General features: G+C 39.1%; 1 protein-coding gene across 2 annotated transcripts in view; it reads left to right on the top strand.

The window, feature by feature from the left end:
- CWH43 (cell wall biogenesis 43 C-terminal homolog) overlaps positions 1 to 11,548 on the top strand; it is a 90,863-nt gene extending 79,315 nt beyond the window's left edge. For both annotated transcript variants that reach the window (XM_004469778.4, XM_023592078.2), the window contains exons 14-16: positions 1,155 to 1,216; positions 6,861 to 7,016; positions 11,271 to 11,548. In XM_004469778.4, coding sequence (XP_004469835.1) covers positions 1,155 to 1,216; positions 6,861 to 7,016; positions 11,271 to 11,349 — 297 coding nt within the window. In that variant the 3' untranslated portion in view covers positions 11,350 to 11,548. The remainder of the gene's footprint in view (positions 1 to 1,154; positions 1,217 to 6,860; positions 7,017 to 11,270) is intronic.
- The last annotated feature ends 1,059 nt before the right edge of the window (positions 11,549 to 12,607 follow it).

The raw sequence follows: 12,607 nt of genomic DNA, 5'->3' as shown, positions 1-12,607 counted from the left end.
TCAGAGATGCTTCCTCACCAAAGGTTGGCTGGGAGCAGATCCTGGGTCCTGTCATGTGATGAGGCAAGATGGCAAGTCTGTCGTTCTTGCTCTGCTTTCTCCTGGAGTTCAGCTGTGGGCAGTCAGGCCTGTGGCTCATCTCTTCAGGCTTGAACTGCTCCATGGGCCCATCCTCGTGGGGGCTTTGTGCTTCAGCTTCGGCTGCTAGTGATCCTTGAGTCCTCTCTCACATGTCAGTTTCAAAATGATGGCTTCCTTTCTCTGTGTTTTCTCAGTTTATATAAGACCCAGCAAGAGGGCAGAGATCCAACCTGTGTCATGCCTCACTGATGTAGGCCAATCAAAGGTGATCTAATCAAGGTCCTAGGTTTAAGGAGATGTGTATGGGAGCCTAATTGATAAGGGGGGAATGTGATGATTAAGTTCACGTGTCAACTTGGATTGGTTATGGTGTCCACTTGTTTGGTGAGGGAAGCACTGGCCTCATTGTTACTGTGAGGATATTTCATGGATTTAAATAACCAGTAAGTGATTCCATCTATGGCTGATTACATTTACAATCACCTAAGGACTTTGTCTTCATCAATGAGGCATATCTCATCCAAGCAATTGAAAGCCTTAAAAGGAGAACTGATAATTTCAGCAATCAGAAGAAAGAATTTCCACCCCTACTTCAGCCAGCAGCTTCTTCTGGGGAATTCATTAAATACTTTCATCATAGTTCCCAGCTTGTGACCTGCCCTGTGGAATTTTGACTTGCCCATCCCCACAATCATGTGAGCCAATTCCTATAATAAACCTCATAATATTTACATTATCTCTATCTCTGTATTTATCTCTAATTTATATATATCCTGTCAGTTCTGTTTTCTTGGAGAACCCTGACTAATACATTTGCCTAACTCCCTCTCTAGACCACCTCCATCTTTGCATTTCCAGCAGCTAGTCCAGGAACTAGATGGGCACATAATACACACTCAAGAAGTAAGTGTAGGATGAGCAAATAATTTGGACCTTAAAAGATGAGTAGTGGTGAGGCAGAGAAAATAGAATGCACAAAGCCATTGTGATCACTGGCTAACACATTTTCTCAGCATTTCAGAATACAGAATTGTTTTCATGCTTTAAACATTCTCTCCTCTGCTCTTTATTAGGATATTGACAGTACAGATCACCACAGATGGTGTGAATACATCATGTATCGAGGGCTGATCAGGTAAGTACTGGTGTATGATTTTTTAAAAATCTGTTACTGTGATTTCTTGTGTCTGTTCTAGAAGGAGAAACTTTACAAAAGCAATTAATTTTTGTTTCTTTTTATAAGCATTGATTTAGCTATTTATGCAGTTTTAACAATTTTTTCAAGGTGTGGCCTAATATTTAACAAGGAATAACCATCCATTCTTTCGTTCATTGATTCACTCAGTAAGTATTTATTAAATAGCCATTATGTGCCAGGAATTGTTCTAGGCAATGTAGATATAACAGAAAGAAAAGATCACTGACTCTAATAGAGCTTACATTCCGATGAAAGGGTTAGAAAATAAGCAAATAAGAAATTATAGAATGTAACAGATATTGTTGATAAGTGCGATGAAAAAAATGAATAATGCTGCTTAAGAAGAATGGGGAGTGCTGGGGTTGGCTGTGGTATGTTACATACGGTGGGCAAAGTAGGCCCTTCTGATGGAGCATATTCATTTCCTAGGGCTGCCATCACATAGCACCACACACTGGGTGGCTAATAACAGCAGAAATGTAGCCTCTTCTAGAGGCTAGAAGTCTGAAATGGAGGTGTGAGCAGGACCATGCAACTTCTGAAAGTTCTAGGGAAGAATCCTTCCTTGTGGCTTCCTGCTACTGTTGGCCCCTGGCATTCCTTGGCTTGTGGTAACATAACTCCAGACGCTGTTCCATCTTCAAGGGCCTTCTTCTCTTCAACCTCTGGGTCTCTGACTGCACCTGGCATTCTCCTCTCTGTGTTGTATGTCTTTTTTTTTTTTTTATGTCTTATGTCTTATGACATATTTAAGTATGTCTTTTCTTATAAGGACACCAGTCCTATTGGACTAATGTCTACCCTTGTTCAGAATGACTTCAACTAAGTCGATTACATCTGTGAAGACCCTATTTCCAAATAAGGTTATATTCACAATTACCAGGGGTTTGGACTTTGGCATCTCTTTTTTTTGGGGGGGGGGGCAATATTTCAGCAATAACATGGGGTGATAGTTGGACTACAGCCTGAATGAAATGAAGGAGCCAACCTGCTTGTATCCTGAGGAAGAGGATTCCAGGCAGAGGCACAGCAAGTGCAAAAGCTTGAGAGTGGAGTATGTTTGATATTTTTGGTAATAGTGAAGGCCAGAGGAGGTAAGGGGAACAGATCACGTAGACAGGGATTGATTATCAGGCCCCTCCACTTTCAGAGTTCTTCAGTGGAAGGAGAGTGTCTATCATCTGTAGACCTTCCCTGAGCCCATAGGGGCTTCTCCTGCTAGTACATAATGGGCTGGGAGATATTGGACCTGAGGGCTTTACTTCCCTTTCTGGGGATATTGCTGGGAGCTCTGGATTGGGCTTCTAAGATGGACCTCTCTGGGCCTTAGACCCTCATCCACACAGAGAAGTTCGTCATTAGAGGCATCTTGGCATTGCCCGCCTGAAGGGAGGGACTGACGGTTGAACTGATCATCCTGTAAGTAACCTCTCTTGCTAAGATCTTCGGGTCTCCATTTATGAAGGAAAATGGTTGCCTTCTAGGGATGACACAGGAACACAACAGGGACCACTTCTCTCCCAGTGGTTGTTCAGTTATGATCAACCTGGATCCAGTTGCTCAATTATACGTTACTGTCCTGTGAAAGCAAATCTTTATGTCTCTTGCTCTGTATCCCAGTTTTCTTTTAACAAGTATTGATTAAGAATAGTTTATATCAGGCACCAGGGGTATAGCAGTAAACAAAACAGACAAAGTCACCCATTCTGGGGAGGGAAGATGGACAATAAACCTAATAAATAATTCCAAAATATATTTTTAGAAGGTGACTAATATTGTTGGGGGAAAAAATAGAGCAGTATGGTGCATCAGGAATGTCGAGGTGGGGGTGAAATTGTAAATGGGGGGTTGGGTAGATCTTATTGAGATACTGACACAGGAACTAAGATTTGAAGGAGAGGGCCATGTGGATATGTGGGAGAAAGCCCTCCCAGGTACAGGGGACCAGCTGGTGCAAAGGCTGTAAGGCAGGAGTGTCAGGTGGGTTTGAAAAAACTGAGGCTAAAGGGCTAGAGAGTGTATGTGGGGTGGGGGGATTGGTAGAGCTAAGTGGGAAATGCATGAACACAGACAGAAGGGTGTAGATGTTGAAAGGAGGTTTTGGCCTCTGGGGGAGTCCCTTAAAATCAGGTGACTGAGGAAGAGAAAACTCAGGCCTGGTTTACAGATGATTCTGCATGATATGCAGGTACCATCTGAAAGTGGACAGCTGCAGCACTGTAACCCCTTTCTGGGACATCCCTGAAGGACAGTGGTGAGGGCAAATCCTTCCAGTAGGCAGAACTTCAAGCAGTGCACCTGGTTGTTCATTTTGCTTGAAAGAAGAAATGGCAAGAGGTGCATTTGTACACTGATTAATGGGCTGTTGCCAATGGTTTGGCTGGATGGTCAGGGACTTGGAAGGAACATGATTGGAAAATTGGTGGCAAAGAGGTCTGGGGAAGAGTTATGGGGATAGACCTTTCTCAGTAGGCAAAAAACATGAAAATATTTGTGTCCCACGTGAATGCTCACCAGAGGGTTACTTTAATAGAGGAAGATTTTAATAATCAAGTGGATAAGATGACCCGCTCTGTGGCTAACATTCAGCCTCTTTCCCCAGCCTCTCCTGTCATTGCCCAATGGGCTCATGAACAAAGTGGCCATGCAGGGAGGGATGGAGGTTTATGCATGGATTTCCCCTTACCAAGGCTGACTTGACTATAGCCATTACTGAGTGCCCAATCTGCCAGCAGCAGAGACCCACACTCAGCCCCTGATATGGCACCATTTCTCAAGGTGATTAGCCTGCAACCTGGTGTCAGGTTGATTATATTGGGCCATTTCCATCATGAAAAGGGCAGCGATTTGTTTTAACTGGAATAGACACATAATCCAGATACAGGTTTGCATTTCGTACATGCAATGCTTCTTCCAAACTACCATCCATGGACTTACTGAATGAGATGGTTTTTTAAAATTAATTTATTTACTTAACCATGACCAGCTGAGGTGCTTGCTGAGGGTAACAGGAACATGGAATGGGTAGTGGAAGAAGGTAGTGATAAATATGAACATCAACCACATGACCAGTTACAGAAATGGGATCTGTAATAGTCATGAATCTTTCTTGTTTCATTATGAGTATGATTGTATATGTACATAAAACGAATTTGTTTTCTTCCCCGACCTTTTCCCTTATCATATGATAAGTTATATTAGTTTCATGTCATAATATTTAAGGATGCCAAGTTTAAGAGTGAATATTATACCCAAGGACTTGCACCCTATTCTATAGAGAATTAATCCATTTCCAGTTGTATGCAGGAGAGTTGAACATTGGTAGGTGGAAATATATATATATTTATGCATGTCAGTTATTTTTACCTAGAGACTAAGTATTGTTTAAGGTAATGTGTTTGGTTGCTGAGTTGACAAGGGGTGGATTGTGATGGTTAGGCTAATGTGTCACCTCAGCCAGGTAATTGTCCCCAGTTGTTTGGTCAAGCAAGCACTGAGCTAATTATAAGCACTGGGCTTTACTCATCAGCAAGTTTACTGCATAGTTGGCTGATTATAACTGTAATCAACCAGGGAGATTGCCACCAGCAATGAGTAACATTTTATCTGATCAGTTGGATGCCTTAAAAGGGGAAGTGATTTTAGCATCAGAGAGAATTTCCCAGCTCGTCTTTGGAAAGCCATCATCTCCTGGAAACACATTAAGGACCTTCACTGAACTTTCATTGGCGTCCCTGGCTTGCAGCCTGCCTGTGAGATCTGGACTTGTGCATCCCCATGGTCATGTGAGAGACTCTTATAAAATCTCATACAGGGAAGCGGACTTGGCCGAATGGATAGGGCATCTGCCTACCACATGGGAGGTACGTGGTTCAAACCCCAGGCCTCCTTGACCCAGAGTGCACCCTGTAAGGAGAGTTGCCCAGCGCGAAAGAAAGTGCAGCCTGCTCAAGAATGGCCCCGCACACACAGAGAGCTGACACAACAAAAAGAAACACAGATTCCCGATGCTGCTGATAAGGATAGAAGCGGTCACAGAAGAACACACAGCTGACAACGGAGGTGGGGGGGGAGTTAAGTAAATAAATTAATTTAAAAAAAACATCTCATACATTTACAGATATCTCCTGTCGATTCTGTTCCCTAGAGAACCCTGACTAATACACCCCTCTATTGGATTCCCAGTTCACTCTCAGAAAAAGCTAGTCTTTGCAGTGGCCTGCACAGAAAGCCTTCATCATCTGCCCCCATCTCCAACTCTAAGCTCATCTTCTGTCATGTTCCCACTTCCACATTCCATTCCAGTCATGGTGGTTTTGATCCTCAGGAATGCCAGCCACATTCTTTTGCATTTGCTCTTCCCGTTTCTTAGAATGCTCTTCCCCCATTATCTGTATGGCTTGCTCCCCTCAATTCATTCAGCTCTTTACTCAAACATCATTTTATCAGAGAGGCCTGCCCTGACCATCCCCTATAAAATAACAACTTCTGCCTCTCACTACTCACTGTTCTCCTTACTCTGTTTTTTCCCCATAGTACTTACGTGCTTATCAACACCTGACAGATTTTATACATACATACATTTTTAATTTGTTGTCTTTGACTAGATTGAAAATTCCATGAGGGCAAGGACCTTATTTTGGACACTGCTTGTCCCTAGTACTTAAAACAGTGCTTGATATACAGTAGGGATTAATATATATTTATTCATTGAATAAAATGAATGAGTGAAGCTGCATTGATTTTTATTTTGAAAGAGGCAAGATATAAATAAAATAAAATGAATTCTTTGTTGCTTGCTGTTCCCTCATTTTTCCATCTGAGCTTCTCAATAAGAGCTTTTTAAGTGATATCTGTGAAGTGCTTTGGATTTCCTGGAGAACTGAATGTTCTAAGCAAAAACAAGATGTGGAATTTTTTCAGACATATATAATCTTTGATTTTAGACTTGTCAGTGTGGATGAAATATGTCAGTGATATTTGGATTTTTAAAGGTAAGAAAGGATGTAGACATTAACTCCTATCATTCCGAAGAAATTCTGTTATTGACTCAAAACATAATTGTGTGTGGGGCAATTTGTATAGATATAGAGACTATTCATTGGTGTAAAAAAGTAAAGTTGCCAGCTATATTTAGTCAATTAAATCTATTGAATGTTCCTTGTTTATTTATGTCATAAAATGATATTATCAATGTTTAGTTCTAAGTTCTAGTTGTGATAATATAGAGTATGAGGTGATAAAAATGGAAAATTAGTTTCATAATGAAGGTGCTATCTATTAGGTCTTATTTCCTTTTTTTTCTTTTCTTTTTGAGGTAGAGGGTGCTGGGGATTGAATCCAGGACATCAAATGTGGAAAGCTGGTGCTCAGTCACCGAACCACATCATCTCCCCTGAGTTGGGTTTTTCATTTGTTTTGCTTGTTTTTTTTTTTTTTTTTTTTTCAGGAGGCACCAGAAACTGAACCCAGGACCTCCCATGTAGGGGGTGGGCTCTCAACAGCTTGAGCCACATCTGCTCCCCCTGAGATTTCTGTATGAGGATAAAACTTTTACAAGCCATTTCTGTTTATGTCACAGATTAGGTTATGCAAGAATCTCTCATGCTGAACTGAGTGACTCTGAAATTCAGATGGCCAAATTTAGGATCCCTGATGACCCCACTAATTACAGAGACAACCAGGAAATTGCCAAAGACCACAGGGAAGTTCCTGAGAAAATCCATTTCAATCCCAGGTGAGTGAGTTCCTTTATGCTGTAGACTATAGTTTTGAGACAGCACATCCTCTCTAGGAAATCCAAATATTACCTCAAAATGAGGTACAAATTATGATTGGTTCTAGAGGATCATTCCAAACAAGGTATCTCATGGTAAAGATTATAAAATCCTGCTTAGGTTGAAGTTATCGTGGCTGCTTTCTGAGGTAGAGGAACCTCTTCTATTCCCAACCTCAGGTAAAAAAGATTACATTATCATCATTGTTATCATCAACACCATCATGATAGCTTATATTTTCTTTTCAGTTTTTAAAAAATGTTTGATTCTGAAATAATTTAAAACTTACAGGAAAGCTGTAAACATAATACAAAGAGCTCCAATATACTCCCTACCCAGATACCCAAATTTACCAACTTTCAATATTTTGCCGTTTTGGTCCTTCCTTCCTTCTCTTCATCCTTCCTGTTTCTTTCTTCCTTCCTTCTTTTCCTTCCTCCCTCCCTCCTTCTGTCATTTTCTTCCTTCCCTCATTCCTTCTTTCCTTCCTTTCTTTATCATCTATCTATAATTTTCTAAAGCTTTGAAAGTAGGATGCATACATCATTCTCCTTCGCTATTTAATACTTTCATGCATTTTTTTGAAGAACAAGAATATTGACTTATGTAACCATATTAATTACCATTGTCAAGGTCAAGAAATTTAACATCAATATAAAGCATACAATCTATATTCCAATTTTTCAATTGTCCCAGTAATGTCCTTTTGGGCATTTTCTCCTCCAGGATCGCACATTGCATTTAATTGTCATTATCTCTTTAGTCTCTCTCTTTCTCTTTAAATTGTGGTAACATGTATACAACATAAAATTTCCCATCTCAGCCACTTCCAAGCATACAATTCAGTGGTGTTAGTTAAGTCAACAATGTTGTGCTACCATCACCACCATCTATTACCAAAACTTATCCATCACCCCAAACTGAAACTGCATCCACTAAGCATTGATTTTACATTTCCTTCCCTCCCTCCCCATCCTGTAACATGTAATCTACTTTCTGTTTCTATGGATTTGCATATTCTAGTTATTTTATATAAGTGAAGTCATACACTATCTGTCCTTTTGTGTCTGATATATTTCACTCAACAACTATGTTGTAGCATGTATCAAAACTTCAGTCCTTCTCAGGCTGAATAATATTCCCTGGTATGTATATATCACATTTTTAAAATCCATTCATCTCCTGTTAGACACTTGGGTTGCTTCCGCCTTTCTGCTCCTGCAAATAATGATTGCTAATATTTGAGTGCTGTTGTGCCCCAGACCCTGTTCTAGATGCTCTGTGTGTTATCTCAGTTAATCCTCATTGGCTTGGTACTTTTTATTCCCATTTTATAAGAGAATCTTAGGCTTAGGGATGTGAAGTAATTTCATTAGAGTTGCATGGCTGCTCAGTAACAGAGCTAGTAAGTGGGAAGGAAGAGTGCTAGCATTGTTGGGTTGCCATGATTCTCAATTCTGGCTACGCTTCAGATTCAGTTGAAGAGCGTTTAAAATATACCACGGCCTGGGCGGTACCCCAGACCAATTACATCATGAGCTCTTGGGGTGGTCCCTGGGTTTGGGGATTTAAAAAAATATTTTCTAATGTGCGGTTAGGATTGAGAATGACAGGAATAATGTAACTCAGACTGTGGGGAATGAATAATTCATCCACATTGCAGATATCCTATCATGTGAAATATTTTGAGTTTAGTTTAGTTTTCAATAGAGATCACCTGAGAAGATTTTTGTGGCAGAACATATGATTTGGAATCTCTTTTCTACTCCTGTGACCAAATAATGAGAGGAAACTTCTGCATAAAACCAAACATAGAACATTTCATATACATTATTTTATTATTTGATATTTCTGATACTTTTACCAGCCATTAGCTATAGAAATTTCTCAGACCTCACTTTGTTGGGGGGAAAAAGAACATTTCTCCATTCTCTTTTTCTTCATTGTCCCTCCTTACAACAGGAAAAATCTATACTGAAGTGTAAGCAGTTAACATGAGGAGAGCTGTAGCTAAACCCTGAGTTTCCTCCATGGCTGTATTTTATCTTTCCCTCTGTAAATGCGATGTGGCTGTGAAGAGCACGGGCTCTGTGCTTGTGCTGCTGGCTCAGATCTTCACTCTTGCCAGCTAACAGCTGGGTAACTATGGGCAACTTGCTTAACCTCTCAAAGTCTCAAGGCCCTCATCTACAAAATAAGAAAAATGTAGTGCCTCCCTTCTAGGGTTACTTGAGGTTTGAATCATATAAAATTTTTAGAATAGTACATAGTGAATGCTCAAAGTTAGCGAGTTGTAGCCATCACCACAATAGTCTTGTAGTAGTGACCATTGAAGTAAAATAGGAAATTTCCTCTCCTCTTGACAATTAAAGTGACTTCTTAAATGGAAGACAGAAGAGCCTTTACTCCAAGCTAGAAGCAGTGACAACTAGTAAGTCAAATTTGTTCTAACAGTCATACAAGATCTGGGAAGAAGACAGCTGTTTCCTTATTCTTCATTTACCAAGAGGGTGAAGTCCACTTAAAATATTTTTATATAATCACAACTGCAGATTGACCTCAGCCAACGCTGAGGGGAGCTAGATCTGCTGTCCCACTCAGTTTAATTGTGCAAATAACAGAAGCATAAGCATAATTTAAAGTTTTCTTATTACAAAAGATAGGGGAGCAGATGTTGCTCAAGTGGTTGAGCACCTGCTTCCCACGTATGAGGTCCTGAGTTCAGTCCCCTGTACCTCCTAAAAACAAACAAACAAATGAGAAAACCAGCTCTCTTTGGGGAGTGGATGTAGCTCAGTGGTTGAGCACCTGCTTTCCATGTACGAGGTCCAGGGTTCAATCCCCATTACCTCCTGAAAAAAAGGTATATAATACACGCACATATATATACACACACACCTACACACATGTAAAAGTTTATAAAATAGAAATAGGCAAAGAAACAGCATTTGCCAAAATTCCCATCTCTTTTAATTCCTTAATTCAGCAAGTATTTATTGAACACAAAATGTCAACCCAGTGCTAGGCCTTGTGCTGGGTACTGAGAACAGAGTGGTGAGAATGACAAAGTCTGTCCTTTTGTAGCTTATGTTTTACTGGGCTGATAAGCAATTCAGAGATTACCACTGGTAATATTTTAGGTATATCTTTGCTTTATATAAGCATATATATCTGTATATCACATAGTTATTCCAACTTTGTAATGTATGACATATATATGCATATATACACACATACAGGTGTATACATGTGAGTTGTGTGTTCATTCTATTTGTTAGTTTGATTTTTTTCACCCAAATAGTATATTATGAAATTCCTTCCATAATAAAAGAATTTTAAGGATTGCATAATATGCCATTGATGTCCAAAAATTTAGCTAACTAATTTAGTTTTGCACATTTAGTCTTTCATTGTTATAAAAACTCTTCCTAGGATTCCTCCTTATTAAATCTTTGGATATATCTATGATTATTTTTTTAGGATCCAGTTCTAGATGTGGAATAGCAAGGTCAACAATTATGCACAATTTAATATTCTTTGGCATTAATTAGGTTTTAAGGTGACAAAGTAAACAGGTCTCCCATTTCCTACACTTAGGTTATTTGGGTAGAGGCTATTTGGATTTTGTGATTACTGATGAAGAAAAGGAAGGCAACTGTCTCATTTGTTCAGGTCTTAGCTTGCTTTCCAGTGCCTTTTGTATTTTATCATACAAAAGCTATACAATTAATTACCTGTAGCATTATTAGAGCTATGTAACTAATTAATTTATTCATCAACAACATAAATAATCTGTAGCACATGAGCACATGTAAAGATTTAGAAGTGCCAAAAACAGATTTTTATATGTGTACAAATGTAACATGAGCAAAATTTCAGGTTTCATGTCGTCTTCATCTATGAAATGGATAGTCTTCAAACTGAGAACTAGAAGGAGAACCCAACTTTATTTTTCAGCAATGTCATCAACCAACCATTTTTAAAGAGTTGTGCTTTTGGAATGATCCATAACTGCAAAAATGGACCCTGGAGATTAAAACTGTAGTCTGCCTTTCCATATGCATGAATCCCTTTTTATTTCTTCATTTGCTGTTTTATAAATTGATCACCTCTCTCCTGGTTTTATGATATATAAAACTGCTGTGGATTATGTTTGAAATGTAACATAAGAACATATCTTTCTGAATGGTTTATATATCAATTCTTTTTTTTAGATTTGGATCTTACAAAAAAGGACAGAATTATAAGAATAGCCATCATTTTCATATGAATACTCCTAAGTACTTTGTATGAACCATTTAAAGCAAGAAGTCATTGGGAAAGTCTTGTAAGAGAAAAAGTATGTAAGATAAAAGGGAGAAAATAAAGAAAGTGGGAAAATACACATGAAGAACTCAATTTCTAAGAAATACGGTATCTGTGCCATGGAAAGTCCATCAATTCATAAAATATGTTGCTTAATAAAAACATTTCTCCCTATTGTTTTTCTTAATTTTTTTATTAAATTGTCTTTTCTTAAAAGATATATAAATCACAAAAAATGTTACATTAAAAAATGCAAAAGTTTCCCATATACCCCATGCCCCACCCCGCCACTCCTCCCACATCAACAACCTCTTTCATCATTGTGGCACATTCATTGCATTTGGTGAATACATTTTGGAGCATTGCTGCAGTGCATGGATTATAGTTTACATTGTTGTTTACACTCTCCCCCAGTACATTCAGTGGGTTATGTCAGGATATGTAATGTCCAGCATCTGTCCCTGCAATATCATTTAGGACAACTCCAAATTTTTTATAAAATAGAATGGGAAGTAATATAAGAAAATTTTATTATTAGAGGTAAAAATAAGAAAAAATTCTTACTTTACAAAAAACGAGCAGCCTTAAATCCCTCTTTGGACAAGGCAGGGAAAACTTTAAAAATTAAGCCTAGTTGTTAGAAGAATTAGTGTATCAGCAGCAGCAGCCCCATCACAATCCTTCCCTGAGCTATGATGTAATTATGTTATTATCCCCTACTTGCATCACTTCACTGGAATACATGATACAGCATGCTGATGCCCCCAGTCAGTCAGGCTGCCAAGCTCTGAGAGAACATGACTCATCACACAAAGGGGTCTCATGGAGTGAATTTTCTTCCCTAGAACCAAACAAAAAGGTGGTGGGGAAGATTCTGTTCAATGGCACCATCTCCACAGGGAACAGTGATTTGAAAGTTGATTGTTTTAGTCTACTAGGCTGTGGGAAGCAATATACCAGAACTTGGTTAGATTTTATTTAATACAATGGGTATTTATTTGCTTACAAACTTACAGTTCTGAAACTGAGAAAAATACCTAAATCAAGGAGTCATCAGGTAATGCTTTCTCCCTGAAGACCCGCTGCTGGTGAGCATGGACTCCTCTGTCACATGGCAAGACGCGTGGCAAGGCACATGGCAGTGTCTGCAGATCTCCCTTCTCTTCTGGGTTTTGTTCCTTCAGCTTCTTGCTTTTGTGGTTTGCTTTCTCTGTCTGAATTTCGTTCTCTTATAAAGGACTTCAGT

The sequence above is a fragment of the Dasypus novemcinctus genome, chromosome 1 (genome assembly GCF_030445035.2).
Source record: "Dasypus novemcinctus isolate mDasNov1 chromosome 1, mDasNov1.1.hap2, whole genome shotgun sequence".
NCBI classification, from domain to species: domain Eukaryota; kingdom Metazoa; phylum Chordata; class Mammalia; order Cingulata; family Dasypodidae; genus Dasypus; species Dasypus novemcinctus.
This window is presented reverse-complemented; position numbering and strand designations above follow the sequence as displayed.